This window comes from Vigna umbellata, chromosome 5, assembly GCF_029865625.1.
Source record: "Vigna umbellata cultivar VRB3 chromosome 5, Vumbellata_1.0, whole genome shotgun sequence".
NCBI classification, from domain to species: Eukaryota; Viridiplantae; Streptophyta; class Magnoliopsida; order Fabales; family Fabaceae; genus Vigna; species Vigna umbellata.
Window position 1 is genome coordinate 60,432,806 of NC_142169.1, and position 22,013 is coordinate 60,454,818.

Sequence of the window (22,013 nt, forward strand, 5' to 3'; positions counted from 1 at the left end):
TTACCTAACATCTAAAACAAGAAAATATTTGAGGCACTGGCCATAAATATTGACGTTTCGTCTCAGCATTTTCTTGAAGAACAGCATGGAGAGTGCGAGTGCGGGGCTATCTTGTGGCCATAAAATTCCATGTGAGTTCTTCAAAGTTTTTCTTACAAACAGAGGTTCTACCCAGTTGGTACGTGTTTCTTTCTCTTGTTTTTAGTTCTTTTTAGTCTTTCTCTTTTTGTTATAGGAGGGTTAGCAGAGTTTATACGGGTCTAGGTTCAAACCCTCTCAGTGTCATGTATACGAAAAAAAGTGTTTTTTTTTAGTGTAAAAGGATCATGGAAAGTGATTTTTTTTTTGTATTCTTGCACTTTCTCTTAAGTAGGATTTAGTGCTTGCTTATTTTGTCTGGTCTTTTATGCTTTGAGAATGTTTGATAGTTCATTACTGATGGTGACATTCTCCTGAGATTTAATGTTTGCTTATTTTGTCTGGTCTTTTATGCTTTGAAAATGTTAATCGTTTGTTACTGACAATGACACCCTCCTGGGACTTGTTTTTTTTTTCCAGCAAATACCAAGATCTTTCACTAAGTTTTTCACTGGAATCCCACCATGTAAGGTCATTCTTGTAGAACACGATGGAAAACATTGGGATGTTAAGGTGGAAAAAATCGAAGGTCGTTTGGTTTTTAAAAGTGGGTGGCAGGAATTTTCCAAGGAGAAAAATTTAGAAGATTGCGACTTTTTGGTTTTTGAGTATGATGGTAAAACTACTTTTAATGTGAAGATATTTGGGAAAACTGGGTGCAGGAAAGTGGCTGCACCTCCAAAAGTTGTTCCCATTGTGGATTTGGAAGAAGATTCTGATGAGCATAGTCATGAAATCCAGAACAATGGTGTACGGAAACGTCCACTCCCAAGTCCCAAAACAAATGTGAAATCAGAAGGTTAGTCTTTCAAGTATTCATTTTGCATAATTTCATGTCATTGTTATTCAACCCTTCATGCTTAATGTATAATGTTTATAGGTGCATGTCCATTCAAAGAAGCTCAGCGCAAATCAAAAAGAATGAAGGAAGGAAAAGATAAAATGAATGACGAGAAACCTGCGCTTACAAAGCTTGTTCCATTGGAGAATGCTCATTTTCAAATATGTTTTGATACTCCATATAAACTAAAAAGAGTGGTTGGTTATTTTATTCTTTTACCTATATTTACAATAAGTAGTTAGTCTTCTCTGAATTGAATGAATGAGTGTCTCTTTTAAGTAACTGAATTCTATTTTCAGAATAGTGCATTTTATGTGGAGTAGGTCTAAAATATCTAAGAATGTTACAACAATGAGTTTAAAATTGATGTAGTAGAACTGAAAGTATTCGATAAAATTAGTTGTTAAAGTAATAGATATACCTTGTGCTTGGGATAAAGTGGGATATATAATTGCTCAATTTAGTTTTTGTTATGAAATAGTTTGGCGACTTGATGAGATGATGTAATTGGTGTTGGTGGGTTGCAGGAATTTCCTAGAAAAATGTTTAAAATGAATATGAAGCTGCTTCGGTATATAACTCTGAGGGATGAGAATGGCAAGTCATGGCTGGTGATGATCAATTCCTCATCGAATTATGATCGTAGTTTTTTGGGAAGTGGATGGATGGCTTTCAAGGAGAGTAAAAACATTCAAGTAGGGTCTCGATGTGATTTTCAGTTTGTTGTTGACAAAGCAAATGTGGCCAGAGAACTGCATGTGCGCGTGCTTTCGAAGATAAAGAAGAAATAGTTTAGTGCATGGCTTATCATTTTGGTGTGAATTAAGATTGCACTAATCTTGTGGGTGTGTGATCCTTGAAACCTTTATAATGGTTTGCTCTTGGGAGAGGGATGTGAACAAGAGGTTTTTGCTTTACATTTTATTTGTACAAGTCGTTTAGCTCTTTTATCGTTGCTATCAAAGGCCAAGGTATTCACATTTAGCACGAGCTTGCAAGTTTACTGAAATATCTGTTCTACATTTTGTGCAACGGGTAGTTCCCTAGTACATGCAGAACAAAATCTGTCTTTTTTAAGTCTCCATTTTTCAAAGCCACATACTTTTTCAGGAAACTATTGATTAGATAAGAATGAAAGTAAAATAGGTCATGCTTTAAAACCATCCCATTTTGGAGTTGGTGCTATAATACGAATTACAGGTAAACAACAAAAATCAATCAGATCTTTTCACGTGACTTGCAGGAATGATAAGTGGATAAATTACGACCCTCCGCGCAAAATCCAAATGCTATAACATACATTTGAGGTCAATCTGTTCATAATGTACAGGAGGCAGAACAAATGTTACCATAAGCTACCAAAAAATTAAGTAAAACCTCCGACGTTATAAGGCAGACCAACAAAACAATTTAATATGAAAGCATGTCCCACATTGACCAGTATAAATAACATCACTTTGATGAGTACAGATTAAATGAAGACCCACGCCATTCGGGTTTCTGTTTGCATTTTCATTTAGATTATATTCTTTCATGGTGATGGGATTATTTCGGTAACTGCATTTCATGTAGATTTTGCATAGAGGTCAATGCTACCGATTTGCAGCCGGGAAGTAGAATGAACATCTCTGACTGCCAGAAACCTAAACCTGTACAGAAATTATTTATGATTTGAAACATCAGAATATGAAATAGACCAGGACTGCGTACTAATCCACACAGGAGCAATCAAACGTATGTACCTTTCTAGTCTTAACAGTCACTTTACTCTAGAAAGAATATTCATTAAAACTAAATTAGTGATATGATAATTTTTTATCCAAATACCCAAAAAAAAATGGTCATCTCAAAGTATAAAAACATAATTAAGATAAAGGGAAAATGATAAGAATTCATTATTACTATCTAAATATGTAGTCCAGTATATGTAGACCGACACAAATCAGACAAATAAAAGGTTAAACACTTTGTGTTTACCTTTTATGCAACAAAAAAGAAGAAAAATATTCATTTGTAAAAATATTTAAAAAACACAAAAACTTAATAATTTTTTAAATAGAATTATATATTTATAATGGGTTGTACAGATAAGCATAAACATAAACACTATGTTCTAATAGATTTACAACACATAATTGTTTTTTAGTAAAGAAAATAGCAAAATGGATTCACTGGGGTTACCTATCAAAATCACTACCAATTTTTTTGTTTAAGTTTTTTCACTGTGTCAAGATATATTACCTGAATATATTACACGGAAAGCTTGCACAATTGATTTTGTATGTTTTACGTTGAAAACGGTCTTCAAAGAACTGAGAGGTTTGCTTGTCCAAAACTTGCCAATTGATCCCCTTATTACTGCTACCTTCAAGAATCCTGAGAACATAACATATCACAAGATATAATGAATGCATGGTACATGTTTTATTAATTGAAGCTTATACATGATAAATCATTACCAAACATAGAAAAGGTTAAAAGATAATTTTAACAACATATATGGTTGCTGACAGATGGAACAAAAGCAGCACACAAATATGACACAATTTTCTTGGTTGCTGACAGGTAGAACAAAAGCAGCACACATATATGACACAATTTTCTTGTTTAGCTTGTATATTGTCTTTAAGAATGTGATTTTGATAAGATGTCACCTGTTTAAAAAAACATCAATACTTTGTTGAATGTAAAAATAAAGTTATTACTACAGTCACGAATGTTTTAAATTGATTACAAATTAAATTTAAAATTTTCATTGTTAATCATATATGGAGGGAGCAACACATTATATTAATTTGGAGCGATGAAGCTTATTACAATTGAAGAACTCTACAAGGTAAGGCAAACTAACTTGGCTACTCGAAAATTAATAAAAATGGTAAAGATAATGGAAAAGATGTAACAGTAGTTCAACGTATATTCCAAAGTTCATACCAGTTCATTGGATCCCTTTCTGGTGCATCATTGGCTGACATCAAATCATATGCTACAAGCTCAAACATCTTGCAATCAAATGTTCTATACACGATCCAACAACCTACACAGTCAACATAAACCGATACTTTTATATCAGAGTATCAAGCAAGTAGTGTATGGACGTGTAGAAAGGTGTGCACATTAGGAATAAAATGGAATTATAGGAAGGTCCTCCCCACCGACAAACTGTAAAATTTAGCATCATGTTATGCCTAGGCTCCACTTAGTAAATTTGGGATCACTAAATATTTTTTCATTACTTTGTCCCTCGTATCCGTTTTCTGCGCCCTTTAAATAGTGCCTAACACTTGATAATTATAAATTAGTTTTCATTAATCGAAGACCAAAAATCAACAAAGAAAAACTTCTAAGAATGAGAGTTTTAACATAGAAATGCATAACAGTGCAGAGAAACTAACTACACAAAGTCAAGTTTCTAACATTTAAACACTAGTAACTTAAACTATAAATTCTAACTGGTTTGCTTACAATCTATTAATAAAATACAATTGATATAGCGGAAATATTCTTGAGAAAATTTAGTAAAGATAGATATCAAGCCAAGTACTCAACAAAGATAAGATATTTTGATGTATTTGCCATAACTTGTTCTTTTCTAACAGGAGAGTAGATATCACATTTTTCCATTTCTAGGTGAAAACAACAATACCTCAATAAATTATCTAAAAATATGTTTAAGCTTGAAGCACAATCTTATGTGGTAAGTTATTTAATTGGTTAACGATACCTCTTGCTCCATTTGGTTCTTCCCATTTAGATACTCTAATTCCATCAAATGCTGATGTTATCTGAAATTTCATAAAATAGTGACAACTTTATAGATGCTATAAGGAAAGAGTATGGTAAACATATAAAATGTCCAGTTATATCCAAACTCACAATCCCAAAAGGCAACTCCTCCGAACTTGCCAACACCGAACCCGAATGTATTCTATTTAACTTTGGAAGTGGCAGCAGAAACATATCTTTGCCGTAGTTTTCACACTTGTCAAGATTGTAAATCATGTCATCCAGAACATCTAGAGCAACAGGCAATGCTAAAGAAGTAACAACAGGGTCAGCGACCAAACCAATTTCAACTGTCCCATCTGTATTCACTTTTTTCTCTAGTGAAAGTGCACCAAGTAAGTCATCAAAAGATGGCAACAGTTTTTGAAATTTTGGTTTATTTAGAACTGAATCAATGGAGGTCCTTCTACTTTTATAAGGGGAATTGCGAAGATCCAAAAGAATTCCTTTAGTAATCCTGAGTACTTCAACAGCTTCTAACTTTGTTAGTTCTTCCCTAACGAATTGATAAAGGACAGCATGAAATGCATTGTAAATCCTTGTCACATGTTCATCTACGCACAAACGAACTGGGCAAGCAGAAGAACTTAGCTCATCAGAACCAATCTCTAATCTGGATTTGCGCCATTCCTCATTCCCACTTCGTCTTCCTGGTAATGATAATGACTCGTCATCATTAGCATGCAAACTCCTCTCAAGTTCTTCATTTTCTACCATATCACGAGCTTGAATAATTGAAAGTAGTTCAGATGGAAGGCCTCTTCGAATTTCTTCTGTTATATTACGTAATACAGATGATGCAGAAGGCTCTGTAAGCATAGTACGGCGAGACAGAACCTCAATTTTGAAAAAAAAAATATATAAAATTCATAAGTTATCAGCAAATTTTGATTCTCATGCAAGTGCATACATTGTAAAACTTACCTCATGCCACTTCCTTGTATATCGTTTGGTGACATCATAAACCCCGTCTTTTGCTATGGCTATTACATAATTTAACTTTTTCCCCCACCTATGCCACATATTTTAAAAAGTGAGGAAACATGAAAGCAAGATGGAAAGTCTTAATGAGGACAAGAACAATAATTTTCTCACTGTCAATTAGATGGATGATAGCAATCAATACACTAAAGTGAAAGTACTGCAAAGATGAACAATACCCTTTTTCATATAATAATGGCTGGTCATAGATTCCTTCACATGGGTCAAGATGCATCCATCTGTAAGAACATACAAACACATCAGACCAGAAATAGTTTTAACAGCAGGATTATGATAACTTTAGGTCAATGTTATTTTTACCTGCCCAAGAATTGAGAGAAGCACTCTGTCCAAACATGATCCGTAAAGTCCAAGATCTGGAGATGGACTAAAATCAGTGTCAAAAACCTATTCCTCACAAGACAAGCAAGCACATGTACACCGTAGGTTGCAAATATATATGCAAAGAAAAAAATTAACAAACTCCAATTTTACCATGGATAAAATTCACTACCAAAACTGTAAGGACATCAGTACTCAATACCCTTTTCCCCTAGTAAGTGAAAAATGGCCCAATCATTCCATAGAACTCATTGAGCATGAGCACCAAATTATTGTAAAGGGTAAGGCGAACCAGATAAGAATGCAAGCTAAGTTCAAAATCGAATAAGATTTACATGTCCACACTATGCCTATCTTTTCCTTACAGATAACAAATTAATTTAGAATAGCAAGCACGACTTTTTCTCAAACATATATTATGTAAGTAAAACTACAATGAAATCAGTTAACAAAACACAAGATTTTGTCATGTGGACGTTTCACACAATACATTGGGCACTGCACTTGCAATATCAGAATCATCATGTACATTATCTAGCGATTAATGATACAAAAAACCAATGCATTCTGAACTCAATTGCAGTATAGAAACCAAGAAAAACCAGCATATTGAAAAGACTGAATTTCATCTAACTACAAACCAGACGTGAATCATAGCCAAAAGCTCGACAATAGAGAGTAAAGCAATTGGCCCATTCCCCACAGCGGCCCTCTCTTGTTTCCACAAGCTGCAATTTTAACAAGGGAATATCAGTATCCAAGGTAAATGTGTATGGTGAAGTTGTATAGGCAGTCAGCCAAGTATAAATAAAACAACTTGACATGAGTTGAATACCTTCATTGGATCATTGTACCGAGGGAAACGAGTAAGTTTGGAGCAAAAGGTGCAACTGGGTTGTGAAAAGATAAATGCAAATAACATGAAATAGAAGTTAGGTAAAGAAAATAGAAGCTAAAAAGTTAGTGAACATGAGAAAAACCCTTCAAAAATGCTTTACAAGAAAAAGGACAGTATCCAGGTAACCATAACAAAACTAGTTTGTTATCACCAGATCTCCTAAATGTAAATAGATATGTAGTATGTAATGGATGAATAACTCCACTCACAAAAATAGGATTTGCTGGCAAAGATCTCTACAAAGTAAAATCAAACAGGAAACAGTTTGCTGACATTGAAAAAATGATATTTTCAGATTTAAAGAAACTAGTAAGTTGATGGTTGTAAAAATTGCAGACCATTCGGTAGCATAAAGAAGGTTTAAAGTTAGTTCAGATGCATAATGTCATAAGAAAATTAAAATAAATATAAAGTATGATAATTAGAAAAACCACTTTCCTTGAAACAGAGTAATTTCACATACCGATAGAGTTCAACCCTAGAAGCTCCATAAAGTGTCTCAGAAGGAAGTGCAGAAGTCATGCCCTGGCCTACAGTTTCTTTACCACAATCGTTACACGATGGTGAATTCACCCATCTATTATACAAGAATAAGAAAGAAATAAGAAAATAATCAGATGCATTTGGAAAAATATTACACAGTGTGTAGGTTAACTGATGTCTATCATGGTGACAAAGACTGCACGAATGATAATTGACTCAAATCACAAATACGCCAGTAATTACATGAAGCATGAGACATGTGATCCACTCTCTTCAGTCTTTAAGGAATTATTGGCAATTGAAACGTTTGGTCCATTGGTATTAAAGGATGAACAAAAAATATAATAATCAGTTTAAACCTGAAGGATTTTTTGAACCAGAAAAGCAGCTGCAGCATGAAAGCATGATCTTGTTCTATTTTCGATGGCTTGAAGTTCCCCTCCTGGAAAATATTTATCAGGCACCGGGATTACAAAAAAGAAAATGAACAAAATCATATGCTTATGAAATGACAACAGCATCGCAATTTATACACAGTTCTTATCAAAATGAAGAAAAAGACAGTTCCAGGGTAAATGAATTTCTAAAATAGTTGTACAGAGAGTTACAGTGAAATAGTTGGATTTACTTAAGACAGATTGATATCCTCTACGAAACTCTATATTCGTACAATAAACTAAGATAAATTCTCCTACCTTAGCCAAAGAGACCAAAGCTTTCTCCTCAAGCTCTTCTACAGGAACAGACTTCCGAGCAGCCTCCTGGCGCGTTGGATCTTCATACTGCAATATATTAAAACAAATCAATACATCAGTGATGGAATCGATCGTGATATAATAATATTCATAACGACAACACAGACAGAAACCAGTTTCTTAGTCTATCTTCACCCTATGCAACTTCATGAACCAAATATCTTGCTCTCCTCATTCAAAACGAAGATAAAATTATTACTAAGTGAATAAGCTAAAAAATACCATTCGAACTTGACTAATGTAGGACCGCACTCTACTATCAAATTCTCGAGGATTTTCGCTAGACATATATTGCTGCAACAAAAGCGCTTCCTCCTCTGCCTGTACAGATATAATAGCACATGCACAAACACACAAAATGAAAATGAAAATGAAGTTGCAACAAGAAATAGATATAGAAATGCTTTCCATTTCCAAAATCAATGATTCTGAACACATGATCTTAGGTGATACCTGCAAGAGTCGGGCCAATTCCTCATCTGATTTCAACAAATCGGAATAACTTTGTTCCTGTTCCGGTTCCGGTTCCGGTTCGGTGTCCTTGACCGAGACGAGTCGTAGTTTGTCAGAAACGGCGATGAGATCAGAATCAGTGGTGACTGGTGTATCTTGTTCGGCTCCAAAAATCTGAGCAATGTAAGCAGAGAATCAAAGTTTAGGAATGAGGAACCGAAAATAAGGGAGAAGAATTGAGAATTGGAAAAGCGAATCGGAACCTTTTGCTGATGAGGTGGAACGGAAGTGAGGGAATAAAGCTGGAACTGAAAAACCTGCAACAGTGGAATAACGAAGGAATGAATTGGATATAGATAGTGAAATTGAAATTGAGAAAGAAAAGCTACAGAGAAAGAGACGCACTTCGAAGCCATCGTCTGTGTCGTAATTGATATCAAAATCAGAGTCGTCGTGAACCACCTGAAACTTGCGCGCCACCATCTCCTTTCTCTCTGGTCAACTTCCCCTGAGTAAACCTTCTTTTTTACACCAAATAAATATTTTAATAAACAAGAACCGTAACTGCTTTAACATTAACAGGAACAATGTTGTAACGTAATATTATTAATATCATAACTAACGTGAACAAGAAAAATATATCGCTGATTAATATTTTTAATTATTCAATATAATTTAATATTAAGATAAATTTTCTATTTAGGTCGAATTGAAGTACTTTATCTAAGCCAAAAATTATAATTTCATAAAATTGAATAGTAATCAAACTTTTTGGTGTGAATGTATAAAGAAGACAAATAAGAAAAAAAGATCATAGTGATTGACATAAATTATTGTGGTTTGATGCATGGAGATAAAGGGTTCGTGTCTTATGATCCCTTAACTTGGTTCTCTGTTGAAAATGATAAATTAATTAAATAAAATAAAATGATGTTTTTCATACTTATATAATTACTTTACAACCTGTTTTAAGTGTAATGTGATTATTAAAAAATAATTTTTTGTAATTGTGCAAAAATTAAAATAACACGCGTTACGTAAATTTATTGAATTTTCAATATATTATTATTCTTTAAAAAATACATATTTGAAAAATTTATCTAAATGTATTTTTTAGCTCCTTAATTGAATTTGGGTTTGTGAATCAAATTAAGACTTTATCAAAAGAAATAGTCTTCAATAACTAGATACAAAATTGATTTTTTTTATAACTGTTCTATTTTGATTGTATATAAAAATTGATTTTATTTTTAATAATAAATAATTTTATTAATTATCTTAATTTTTAAATTTTGTATGTATTTTTTAATTACTTTTTAGAAATATAGTTTTTATAAATTTAATAGCACTTTTATTTTATTAATAATTATAATGATTATTATTTTTATTTTTTTTTTACATTTTTATAATCAATAAGGTAAAAGTGGACGCACATATGCTAATAATAGATGTGTTTCCACTAGTTTATATGTAAACTACTTTATACACATACTTTTCTTTATGAATTTAAAGGGTTTTAAAATGAATTTATTAACGTACTTTAAAGGGGGTTTAATCGAATTTTATTTTATTTTATTAAAATGTGATATAAAATATTATTGGGTTAAATATGTTTTTAGTCCCTAAACTATTGACCGTTTCTGGTTTTCGTCCCTCTTCCAAAGTAAGGTACAATTTAGTCCTCAATCTTTAAAAAACGTTCGTTTTAGTCGAAAAAACAAACGTTTTGAGGACTAAAACGAGGACTAAAAACAAAATTTTAAGGACTAAAACGAACGTTTTTCTAAAGAATGAGGACTAAATTGTACCTTACTTTGGAAGAGGGACGAAAACCAGAAACGACCAATAGTTTAGGGACTAAAAACATATTTAACCCAATATTATTTTATATGTGAGCTGAAAATAAGTAACAGGGTTTATAAAGGATTAAGGTGGTCTAGATTCCTCACTTTATTGTCAAATCTACCATTTTTTAAATTTTTATTCAACAAACTATGAGTTGGTGATTGGTAATTAAGGTTCAATAAGAGAAAATTACATTAGAAAATTATATTTAGTTTGAGTATATTATTTTTATCTTAAAATTATTGATTAAATTTACGGTTAACAATTAGTTTCATTTTTTATAAGATTAAATATATTTTTAATTTTTAGATTTTGACATAAAATTGAATATTACTTTTTTCTGTAATAAATGTTTAAATAATTTTATTATCAAACTTTAAACAAAAATAAATATATTCGTTTTAATCATTAAATTTTTTTACGTGTTAGATTATATTTTTAGGTAACAGTTGTGTACAATATTTAACATGTTCTAACTAAAATAACAATCTAAATCAGTGTTTAATCCATAAAAAAATTAATATCATCGAATTAAAATGACTATATTTATTTATTTTTAAAAAAATTTAAATTATAATATATTAAATTTTAGTTAAAATAAATTTTAAATTTATGTATAAATTTATGAACTAAAAACATATTTTATCTTTTAAAAACATTTTTAATAAAGTTAGAGACTTGTTTAACTTTTTCACGAGTCAATGTAATGTTTTTATAACATGTATTTTATTCCTAGTTTGTTAGATGTGCTAGTTTTATGGAAGATTTAGCAAAAATTGAAAGGCATTTATGAAATATTAGTCACATAAAGCATATGCATAGGTAAGAGATACAGAGATAAAATACAAAAATTACAACTATGAAAATGAGTTAACATGACTCATTCTTTTATAGTGTTACAATCAAAATGTTAACTTATTTTATCATATATTATTATAAAGATGAAAAAAATGTTAATAAATTATGGATCAATTTACATTGAATCTAACTTAAAATCTATTTTAACTTAAGTTAAGTGAATAAAGTTTAATTTAACTCATAATTAAAAAATAATTTTTAACTTAACCTAACTGTACTTAAAACATGTGGTAAGTCATCAGATTGAAATGATTTTTAGATCTCCAACAAAAGTTAAACGAAAATCATAATTTTATATAAGTAGTAGGTTCATATATATTTTGTTACTCATTTATGAATAATTACTATTTATACATCCTATATGAGAATGTATATATTTTTTAACGCTTAAATTCTTACTTCGTTCCCATATTAAGAGGTGAATTTCTGTTTAGTATCCGATTTTAAAAATGAAGACATTGGTCCCTATGTTATGAAAAATATATGAATAAGGTCTACAAAAAAGAACAAGTTCAATAAATCATCAAAGAAAAAGCTGAACAAGAGAGAGAAAAAGATGGACAACATAAGAGAGAAGAGAAAAAGTATGGCCACATCAGCATGGACTTAACGTCGTTGCTGTGAACTTAATGAATAGACCTTATTCATACACTTCTCATAATATAGAGACTCAATATCTTCATTTTTAAAACCAGGTACTAAACATAAATTCATTTCTTAATATGAAGACGAAGTAACTATTTAAGCCTATTTTTTAAATACTCACTGTTCACAACAAAAGGAGCATTTCACACTAAAAAGAGAATTTGATTTCAATACTCATACTTCCAATACTTCCATCTTAAAATGGTCATATTATAATAATAAAAGTTAGGTTTCTATGAATTTGAAAAGTAAATATATTTTTTTCTTAAAGAAGTATGTGTATAATCCCAACACCATTTCCTATTTGTAATTTCTTGGGCCCCCAAGGGAACTGAAGTTGTGTCGGTGTTGGTAGTAACTAGGCAAATGTTTGTAAAAAAGGTAAGCAATAAATTTGTTTAATTTTTCTGTGTAAGCAAATGAATGAAATTATATAACGAAGAAAAATTTAAATTTGATCTCTTGCAGCCATAAAACTGTATATATTTTAAAATTAATGCAGATTATCTGGGGAAAGATGGGAAAATAAATTTAAAAAGTTGTAAGGGCCACTATATATATTTTTATTCTTGTTTTGCCCACCCAAATACGGATAAGTTTTAATTTATTTTCATGTAATTTAATTAAAACTTCTCCACCAACATGCATTAACGGGTTGGGTAATAGGTGATGCAGGATTTGACAGCCTAACTACTTAATTAATATTGATAACAACATTTACGTAATTGGTCAAAGCTACAAGTTGCTATCCAACTGGTATTACACGTTTCAAATGAGTAGTTATAAGTACAATATCTCAAATTTAACTATATATTGGTAGACATGTTAACAACCCAACTAGTTCAGACTACTTTCTTAATTACTTATTCAAGTATCATTATCTGTTCCAAATATTATCATGAATAAAGTGTGAGTTAAATAAAATTAAATTATGAATAAATACAATGATATATATTAAAAAAATAAATTTTAAGACAAATTTAATTTAACAAAAATAACTTTTAAGTTTATGTTTGTATTTATTTATATATTTTATTTTTAGTCAATGTTAGATTTTTAATATGTTTTTTTATGTTGAAATATTTACATATCCAATATAAAATTAGAATAGTTCGATAATGATTGTCAAAATATTTATATCTCGAATGTAAAATAATATATTAACAAATTGGTGGATAAGGAATAAGTACAACAAATAACAAATCTCATTAAAATAAATTTTGAATAATTCAACTAATATCTTGATAGTAACTTTAAATCTAACTTAAATCATCCATAAAATTGGTCTGTGAAATAAAATTTGCGTACATTTATACTTAAAAACTCATTATATCTTTAATTGATATAAAATCTCTAATATTCCTAGTCTCATATGAAATGAAAGTTTCACATTAATTAAAAAATATTCATAAAATTTTATATTAAAAACAGTATAATTAGTTATTTTGAAAACTCCTATCTCTGTGATCTAATTTAAACTGAAAATTTGTCTTAAATGACAATTAAGTTCAAACAGCAGTGCACTTGCCATATATGAAAGTGAAAACTCAAATAAATATCTCTATTTAATGCAAAATAATGTAGTGAAGTGATATACACACTGACTGTAGAAAGACATGCCTTATAAGTCAACTAACGTATTTTCAAAACTCTTCTATATTTGAAATACAACAGTCCATATTAAACAGATCTCCTCAATTACTCTTCTTTGGTCCAATTAAGCAAGAGCTTTAAGGATATTCAGCGAACAACTAATAAATAAACTCTCATTAAGAATCAAAAGATAAAAGTGTTTTGAAAAGCAATATTACCAAAACTTAATTACGATAGCACTACATGTGTATTTTGTTACAATTTGTATTTTCAAAACAACGTAACAATTCAGGAAAATAAGTTAATACCCCTCTTAGTTTGTGAACAAAAAAAGAGAGCATTGGCTAAGGTTTGAGAAACAGCTATGAGGTCCTTCACATAAATAAAACTACCAACCGTCACCTTCCTATATTTAATTCTCAACTGTCCACGAAGCTTATCACTCTTCATTATTACCAATTGTTTTTGTATTTATACACACATACATACATGTATATAACAACATGCTAATATAAACAATTTTCACAGAAGAAGTACTTAACCAATATTGGGTGTTGTTGTTGTTTTTCTGTCTCTTTCATCTGATATATAACCGCACATTGTGGTGTGGGGAAAGGCAAATCCAAGCAGAAACATAAGCATGTCGAAGTTGAGGGTAACCCTGAACTCAAAACTAACGGTTGTGTCGAGCAGACCAGTTAGCTCTGGTAAGGTTCACACACTATCAGCGTTGGACCGTGGCATGGGCTGCCACAGTCTGCACGTTATATTCTACTACAAGAACGAGGATAACTGGTTTAAGTCCTTTGATTTGGACCCTTTGAGGGAATCCTTGTCGGAGGTTCTGACTCAGTACCCTGTTTTGACGGGCCGGTTGGTTCGAGGGGCGAATGGTGAGTGGGAAGTGAAGTGCAATGATGCGGGCGTTAGGACCATAAAGGCCACTGTGGATGCCACCCTTCATGAATGGCTCAAATCTGCTTCTTACTCTGAGGAAAAGCTTCTGGTTGCTTGGGATGATATGCCCGAGGATCCCTCCACTTGGTCACCCTTTCGAATTCAGGTAGTGTTATTCACAATTGGTGAAGCTTTTGTTCAGGTTGTGTGTGTTGTACAGATAATAATTCTGTTAAAGTTTTTAGATTTTATTTGCTGTTTACACATTCTGTTGTTCTGACATTAAAGGGTCTAGCCCATCAATCATGGACTCTGCATTCATATGGTGTATCTGAGAAATTAGCCGAAGAACAACAATTAGAAAATGGGTCATCACCCATTTTTGAATAGAGAGACAAGACAAGAAAGGACAAATTTTGTTTGGTTAAGATGTTTTTGGATGGATGATGTAACATAAACTAACTAAATGATTTCGGTGCCGTGTTATTAAGGCACAAATTATGACATGCAATGTATTTGTGAATTTTATGATAACTACTGCTTAAAAGTTTATACTGAACTTGATTTTTGATTGGTTGATTATGTTTATATAAAAAAATGAACAATGATTTACGATGTTTACTTGCAACCATCGAAGATTTAGATCATTATTGTGTTGATATGGATGAGATATAACAACAGATTATTGGGTGGTGTTGCAGATAAACAGCTTTCAAGAAGGAGGTGTTGCAATAGGAGTAAGTTGCAGTCACATGATGGCAGATCTAACTTTCATTGCATCATTCTTCAAATCATGGACGGAATTTCACAGCCATTTTCCCATCACTCACCCTCCTTTGATCGCTCCACTTTCTACTCGCGGCCATGCATCATCGTCATCATCGTCATCCACAAAAACAGCCTCTGCAACAAACTTTGCCACAGCCACCTTCAAGTTTTCGAGTTCAACCATCAAACAGTGCCTCTCCAAAGTCCATGACTCGTGCCCCAACGCCACCCCATTCGACTTTCTGGCGGCTCTGTTTTGGACTCGTATCGCCAGTGTCAGACCTCCAAAAACTCAGGACCAAACTCACTCTCTGCGCATCTGCAGCGACTTCAGGAGTCTCCTGAAACCTCCCCTCCCAATCGGGTACTTGGGAAACGCCTTGCACTTTTCAACGCTCTCGCAGAAAGTGAAAGACGTGGAACTAGGAGGCATAGTTAGTGCAGTGCATTGGCAGATGGAAAAGCTTTCAGAAATAGGGGCTAGCAATGAAGGGAAACGCGTGTATGGGAGTGAGTTAACTTGTGTCTGCATGGAGCACTTGATGGAGGAGGAAGATCAGGAGTCATTGTTATACGGTGCAGGGTTTGTAAATAACGAGAAACCAGTTCATGTTTCGTGTCGGGTAGGGAATGTGGAGAGCGAAGGTTTGATCATGGTGATGCCTAGCGCGGAGGGAGGGCTTTCAAGATCGGTGACGGTGATGCTGGCGGAGGAAGAGGTGGCTGAACTGAAGAAAGACGAAGCTATAATGGAGTTGGAGGCTGTGATGGTTCTTGCTGGTTGTGGAATGGATGATTGATTTTACACTTTGACTTGAAAGTTAACTTTTTTCTGGTTTCTTGTCTCTGTCTTCTTTTCTCTTTCCTTTTGTGAATGTAAAGCTGGCACCTTTGCTTGTGGGAGCAGACAAGTATAAAGGTTCTTGCACGATGCTCACATCAACGTGCTTAATTTGGAAGAACCAAAAAGCTTTTCACGAACCTGGTATAGTATAGAACCAGCTCAAATCTGTTGCGGAAAGTGAGATAATAGTATTTGTGTACCTTCAACTTCTGATGAGTCAGGCTCGCAGTGTACCCTGCTTCAGTAAATTCGTTACATCACTTTTGTTTATTTATTCTTTTTTAATAGATAGGCTTCTCCGTTTCAATTACTACGGTGTTTGTTTCGAACGTTTGCTTTCTGAAATGAAAAAAAGGTTGTCAGAATAAGGAAAAGACAGGAATTTTAATGAAGAATGAGAGGGTAGTGCACCCCACACTCGTGGAAAAATATTAAACCACCCTTTATTATTGTACTGCAGCAATGCTGTCATGTAGCTTTTCATCATTGTTGTTGCTCAAGAGAAAGAATAAGAGAGGAAGAACTTTGTATGAAAGAAGAAATAATACTGAATGAAAACCTTTTTCTCAAACATGTTTCTTACATTAAGATGTGTTTCTATCTAGAATATTTTTTAAATTAATTTACTTGTGAGTTTAAGTTTTATGTTAAATAAAAATGATAAAATTAAATATCATATAAAAAAATTATAATTTAAATATTTCAAATTTTTAAGTTCAACACTAAATTTTTTAAAGAAATCACTTTCTTGAAAATTAAAATATCATTTGGAAGATTTTGGAACTACCGAAAAATTTGTGAAACTGAAGCAAGTAAAAGTCAGAATAAAATATATATGGTCCAAGGTTGCTTAAATTGCATACAAAAAGTTCAACCCTAGATACCTATTTGGCATTTAAATTTGATGGACAAAATACAATACAAATATCTAATTACCAACCAAAATTTTTTATCCAATATTATTACTCTAACTTACTAAAGGAAAAAACATTATTTTATATCTTTCAAAGATTTTAGCTTGCATATCATTAATTATTTTTATGAAATATTACATTTTTTTTTATTTTACCATTACCAAAATATCTTATCATTATTATCATATATAAAGTGAAATCATAATAAGAACTTTTAAAAATATATAAACGAGGATATTAATTAAAAGTCTTAATTTAAGAGCTATCTATTAAAATCAAGAGCACAAATATATGATAAGTTATAACAATAACTCACTTTAGATATAATATATTTTTTTTCTTTTTGATAAAAAAGTATTGTAATTTATTTAAATATTACCTCAAAATGACTTGCTAGCATTTGCTTTTTATTTTAAGGTAGTTTACCTGTGAAAGAGAAATGAGTAACCAGATGCCAAAAAATAGATAAAAACGGTGACACTGCTACTCCTTTTCCTTCATTGTGGCCGATGTTAATGATAATAGCTACTGATCCAGTATTTTAATAATTATTTAAAAGTTGAAACGAATAACAATTTAAATATATTTTATTTTTTTCCTCCAATCCGTTTAGGTGTTTTTAAGATAAAATCATAATAAAAAATTTAAACTCAAAAACAGAGGTTACCTCAGATGTAACGATTAACCGTAATACATGTGACATAGTCTGATGATTTAATAACATGATCATGATTAAGAAGACAACATGGTTTTGCCATTGGGAGGCATACAAGGATAGCAGGAAGTAGTTAAGGTTTTGGTGGGGTATCGGCAAACTTCCATGAACATCTAAAAAATGCATCAGTAGTGCGATTCCCTGCTACCTCAGATATTGGTACAGCATCTGTTATCTCGTCTATATCATCTTTGCTCAGCTTCACTTCAAATGAACCGATATTACTATCAAGATTTTTTATCTTGGTTGTTCCTATACAACACATGACAAGTTCTAGAAACGTTAATTCACAGGAAAAGATAATTCATATTTTAAATGTAACAACATTGTAACAGTTCAGACGTGATCAAAGAAAAACCTATGATTCATGATTTATTGACCAATGTAAAAACAAATCTTATGTGGGAAGAATGAAAGACAACAATTACGAGAGGCAAAATAGAAGATGAGAACAGTTGATTTCTGGCTTAAGAAATTGGGTAGTTTTATGTCATTTGAAATGTCAAAGACAAGAAGGACAACTTCGTTCAGAGAAAAAACGGTCAAAGATGACACTGTTGGATCAATGACAGAAAACCAAAATGACCGATAATTGACATAGTCAAAGATGAAATTGATGGATTCTATCCAATTATTTAAGGACTAAACTTACAGGAGATTGTAATTTTAGGACCATTCTGATGATTAAATCAACAAAAAACGGGAGGTAGTATAATGATACTAATATCGTAAAGGAAACTGAGTCATTTTTTTTTTATTGATATCTATGACCAAAAACAGAATCAGATAACATTCCTAGAACAGAATCTGAAAAGGGAGTGATCACATCATACTTTTACAACCCCATTCGTGTTAATTTTTACCATTATTATTACTCATTTTATATTAATAAAATAAACTCTTCTTTAGCGTTTAACTTAATGTCTTTAATGTAGATAGTTATCCCCACAAACTACACGTCTTTAAGTGTTAGAAATCTTAATGTGAATCTAAGTTTCACATTAAGTGCACATGAGAATGCTAAGCAACACATAAGTAAGAAAACCTATATCTATTGCCTCAGTTTTGGGTTGCAGGTGATATCAATATCTTACGTGTGGACTCAGATCTAATTATTGTTGACGAAGGCTCATAAACCCATTGCCTGTTTACAACTCACTTTTAGAAATTTGTTGTTCTTCTAATACAGGTAGTTATTTTCTTATAAGACCCATCTCATTATTGTTGAAGAAGATCCACAGAGCCATTGCTTATTTAGAACTCACTTTTAGAAATTGGATGTTCTTCTAATATGGGTAGTTATTTTCCTATAAGACCAATCCAAGTAATATGAATGTGAAGAAATTTCCTAACATAATGCATTTTCAAAACAATTTCATATAATATAATGCTGACGACAACTATTGACAAATTTGATCCATGACTCACCGGGAATGGGTACTACATCATCTCCTTGACCAAGAATCCATGCGAGAGCAAGTTGTGAAGATGTACATCCGTGCTTCTCTGCCAACTTTTCTACCCTAGAATATATGATTTTGTTCTTGTCAAAGTTCTCCCCTTGTAACCTTGGTTGGAATGCCTGCGGAAAGAAATGTTGGTGAACAATGAAAACGTCCAACTTTCACCAGAAGTACAAAAATTAAGCCCATACCAGAAAACTGTTTGCAGGTATACTTTCCGTGACAGCCTTGCCACCAAAGAACCCACGGCCAAGGGGACTATATGGCACTATTCCAATTCCAAGCTCCCTGTAAGTGTTGCCACCAATGTCATATAATGAAGATTCATGAAGGAAATGAAAGAAATAACTTGGTCGTGAGTACACTAAGTTAAAGGTTGCAATCAAAAGCAACCAAAGCTATTTGATCAGTTTATCTCTACAAAATAAACAAGCTTTTATATTTCTGACCACATCAACTAGAAATAAAGATTAATTTACGCTATATAAATGAGGACAATCTTCACCATACAAACCAGTTTTGTAAAAATGAGTTAGGCTTAAACTTCTTTCGAAATACACATCACAGTTAAACTATAGAAACCAGATAGGTATCCTCAGTCAGAATTAGTTAGAAGGAGGCTGAGATAATTAGAAAAGCATGCTCTGCTTATAAATTAGAAAAAGGGTTAAGGGAAAGATTTTATCCTGTGATTTGAGAGGGAATTCAGTTTGTCACGGGAGAGTCCAAGTCTCTCCAAAGTCCTAGGAGTCATTTGTGCATTTTTCTGTTAATTCTGATCTAGTTTCCAATAACTTGTAGATACAATGAATTAAACTACACTAAACACCTTCTGAATTGCGTCACCTGACTAATACATACGTGAGTATAAGGCTAAGATTAAGAATTAGACTTTAAACCTAACTCAATTTCACAAAACTGACTTGTGACGTGAGATTTGCATCCACTAAGATATTCTAAAGTGACCTTATTTCTAATTGATTAGGATTTTCAACATTGAGTATAAAATTAGGATCCAACTACAAAGTACGGAAGTTATAGTGTGAGGTTTCTATGACTTTGAACTCTCCAATTACAAAAGTTACCTCTGTGACTAATTTTCATAAGTTTCACATAAATAAATCTTACATATAACTTGAATATGTGATTTCTTAAGAGCAAACCAGCCAGTAAGGTAGAGCTTTAAGCAATCTAAACTTTCAAACTCTATAGTGACCAGGAAGTAGGAAAGCAATCAGTCAATTCATCAAGCAGATAACAGTTTACATCGGAGACACAATGGAGAAGTACCTGCAAAGTGGAACAATATCTTGCTCAATTTCACGAGTCCAAAGGGACCACTCCATTTGCACAGCAGTGATGGGATGAACAGCATGTGCCCTCCTAATTGTGTCAGGGCTTGCTTCCGACAATCCTATGTACCTTATCTTTCCCTCTTGGACCAGCTTTTTCAGCTCACCCATCTGTCATTCAAAAAAAACCCAACAACATATAAAACACAGAGCCACCAAACCAACCTCACATCAAGAATTTCAAAAAGTGTTTGATGGCACACTAACAGTGTCCTCAATTGGTACTGAGGTGTCAACACGGTGCTGATAATACAGATCAATGTAGCTGACACCAAGGCGTTGGAGGCTACCCTCGCAACAGGATCGAACGTATTCAGGAGAACCGTTCACTATCACATTATTAGAAACCATTTTTACGATCCCAAACTTTGTGGCAATCTGAATCTGATCTCGAGGCAAGTCCCTGAGCGCCTGAGAGTTAATCAAAATCTCATGTTACATTACATTGTCGATTGTTATCTGTTAAACTGAAACAGACATGTTAAAAGAGTTAAGGTAGTTAACCTTTCCGACCAAAACTTCATTGATTCGTGGTCCATAAACATCTGAAGTATCAAAGAAAGTGATCCCTTTGCTGAAAGCGTATTTGATTATAGATATGCCAACCTCTTCAGGAACAGGATCATTGTACACTCCAGTTAGGCCCATACACCCAAATCCTAACTTGGAAACCTTAAAACCAAAAATGATTCACACAAGATAAAGAAGACACCAAATCAAACGATTATTTCAACGAAACATATCAAATCAAAATTCAAGAACACAAAAACTAACCTCCAGGCCTTGGCTTCCAAGCTTCACTCTTTGAATATTTGCCATGTTTTTTGTTCCTCTACCAATAATCCAACTCACTCTCTTTCTTTCTTCTATTAGTCTTCACCTGTTAGTGCTATGTGGTTGGTGAACCTAACTCTTCTTATTTACTTCAACTCTTCAACCAGCCGTTAGAACTATCTTGAAGAGTTTAATGTTGTTAGATATTAAAAAATTGTAAATATAATTTTACTTTTCAATTTGTAATGTTGTCACGTTAACTCTTCAAATTAATCAAATTAAAAATAAATATTAAATTTTCATTTTAAACATTGGCCAATTTCACAACATTATAACTTCAACTTTATAATTCAACAAAATAAAAAGTCTCTAAGGGTGTGTTCGTTTGGAGTGATTTGGAGGAGATGATTTGGGGGAGATGATTTGAATGGATTTGAGTGGATTTGAGGGTAATTTTTTTGTTGTTTTTTTGAGTGGATTTGTGGGTAATTGAGAGTGGATTTGGAAGTAAAGTTTGTGAAAATTAGTGTAGGATTTGATTGATGTGATAGATTTTAAAAATTAGTTTAATTGATATAAATTGAAGATTACCAAAATGTCCCTAGTTATAAAATGTTATTTATAAATGTTATATTTAATTGTAAAAATGTTTATAAAGAAAAAAAAAT

At 32.3% G+C, this 22,013-nt stretch overlaps 4 protein-coding genes across 5 annotated transcripts; 2 read left to right on the top strand and 2 right to left on the bottom strand.

Annotated features, from left to right (window-relative positions):
* The first annotated feature begins 62 nt into the window (after positions 1–62).
* On the top strand, positions 63–1,963 carry LOC124823285 (putative B3 domain-containing protein At5g66980). Its single transcript, XM_047295472.2, has 4 exons — positions 63–178; positions 559–937; positions 1,019–1,176; positions 1,507–1,963. The coding sequence occupies exons 1-4, from the start codon at positions 86–88 to the stop codon at positions 1,768–1,770; spliced, it is 894 nt and encodes a 297-aa protein (XP_047151428.1). The 5' UTR covers positions 63–85; the 3' UTR covers positions 1,771–1,963.
* Positions 1,964–2,257: 294 nt separating this feature from the next.
* PNG1 (peptide-N-glycanase 1) lies at positions 2,258–9,235 on the bottom strand. 2 transcript variants are annotated; one of them, XM_047295476.2, is made up of 17 exons: positions 9,083–9,235; positions 8,941–8,994; positions 8,678–8,851; positions 8,447–8,545; positions 8,165–8,251; positions 7,829–7,911; positions 7,450–7,563; positions 6,924–6,978; positions 6,730–6,816; positions 6,068–6,123; positions 5,926–5,985; positions 5,690–5,777; positions 4,856–5,602; positions 4,704–4,764; positions 3,914–4,016; positions 3,221–3,355; positions 2,258–2,628 (listed from the first exon to the last, which is right to left on the bottom strand). In XM_047295476.2, the coding sequence occupies exons 1-17, from the start codon at positions 9,158–9,160 to the stop codon at positions 2,544–2,546; spliced, it is 2,166 nt and encodes a 721-aa protein (XP_047151432.1). In that variant the 5' UTR covers positions 9,161–9,235; the 3' UTR covers positions 2,258–2,543. The 2 variants fall into 2 exon arrangements, with proteins under 2 accessions (XP_047151432.1, XP_087947742.1); XM_088091616.1 differs by lacking the exons at positions 8,678–8,851; positions 8,941–8,994; positions 9,083–9,235 and adding an exon at positions 2,722–2,748 and having other exon boundaries at positions 8,447–8,560.
* Positions 9,236–14,125: 4,890 nt separating this feature from the next.
* On the top strand, positions 14,126–16,586 carry LOC124823280 (acetyl transferase 1-like). The gene is made up of 2 exons (XM_047295465.2): positions 14,126–14,681; positions 15,217–16,586. The coding sequence occupies exons 1-2, from the start codon at positions 14,259–14,261 to the stop codon at positions 16,081–16,083; spliced, it is 1,290 nt and encodes a 429-aa protein (XP_047151421.2). The 5' UTR covers positions 14,126–14,258; the 3' UTR covers positions 16,084–16,586.
* Positions 16,587–17,684: 1,098 nt separating this feature from the next.
* Positions 17,685–21,501, bottom strand: LOC124823290 (putative aldo-keto reductase 1). The gene is made up of 7 exons (XM_047295475.2): positions 21,346–21,501; positions 21,076–21,243; positions 20,779–20,982; positions 20,510–20,682; positions 19,411–19,507; positions 19,185–19,338; positions 17,685–18,008 (listed from the first exon to the last, which is right to left on the bottom strand). Exons 1-7 carry the CDS (start codon positions 21,388–21,390, stop codon positions 17,830–17,832), a joined length of 1,020 nt encoding a protein of 339 aa, XP_047151431.2. The 5' UTR covers positions 21,391–21,501; the 3' UTR covers positions 17,685–17,829.
* Positions 21,502–22,013: the final 512 nt, after the last annotated feature.

Excerpts from the sequence above, each read along its gene's own strand:
- PNG1 (XM_047295476.2), bottom strand. The coding sequence starts at position 9,160 with ATGGTGGCGCGCAAGTTTCAGGTGGTTCACGACGACTCTGATTTTGAT. Across the intron at positions 8,852-8,940 it reads TTCCACCTCATCAGCAAAAG|ATTTTTGGAGCCGAACAAGA; the intron begins GTTCCGATTCGC and ends TACATTGCTCAG. Across the intron at positions 5,603-5,689 it reads ATACAAGGAAGTGGCATGAG|GTTCTGTCTCGCCGTACTAT; the intron begins GTAAGTTTTACA and ends TTCAAAATTGAG.
- LOC124823280 (XM_047295465.2), top strand. The coding sequence starts at position 14,259 with ATGTCGAAGTTGAGGGTAACCCTGAACTCAAAACTAACGGTTGTGTCG. Across the intron at positions 14,682-15,216 it reads GGTCACCCTTTCGAATTCAG|ATAAACAGCTTTCAAGAAGG; the intron begins GTAGTGTTATTC and ends GTGGTGTTGCAG.
- LOC124823290 (XM_047295475.2), bottom strand. The coding sequence starts at position 21,390 with ATGGCAAATATTCAAAGAGTGAAGCTTGGAAGCCAAGGCCTGGAG. Across the intron at positions 21,244-21,345 it reads TTGGAAGCCAAGGCCTGGAG|GTTTCCAAGTTAGGATTTGG; the intron begins GTTAGTTTTTGT and ends TTTGGTTTTAAG. Across the intron at positions 19,339-19,410 it reads TACCTGCAAACAGTTTTCTG|GCATTCCAACCAAGGTTACA; the intron begins GTATGGGCTTAA and ends TTCTTTCCGCAG.
- LOC124823285 (XM_047295472.2), top strand. The coding sequence starts at position 86 with ATGGAGAGTGCGAGTGCGGGGCTATCTTGTGGCCATAAAATTCCATGT. Across the intron at positions 179-558 it reads ACAGAGGTTCTACCCAGTTG|CAAATACCAAGATCTTTCAC; the intron begins GTACGTGTTTCT and ends TTTTTTTTCCAG. Across the intron at positions 1,177-1,506 it reads CATATAAACTAAAAAGAGTG|GAATTTCCTAGAAAAATGTT; the intron begins GTTGGTTATTTT and ends GGTGGGTTGCAG.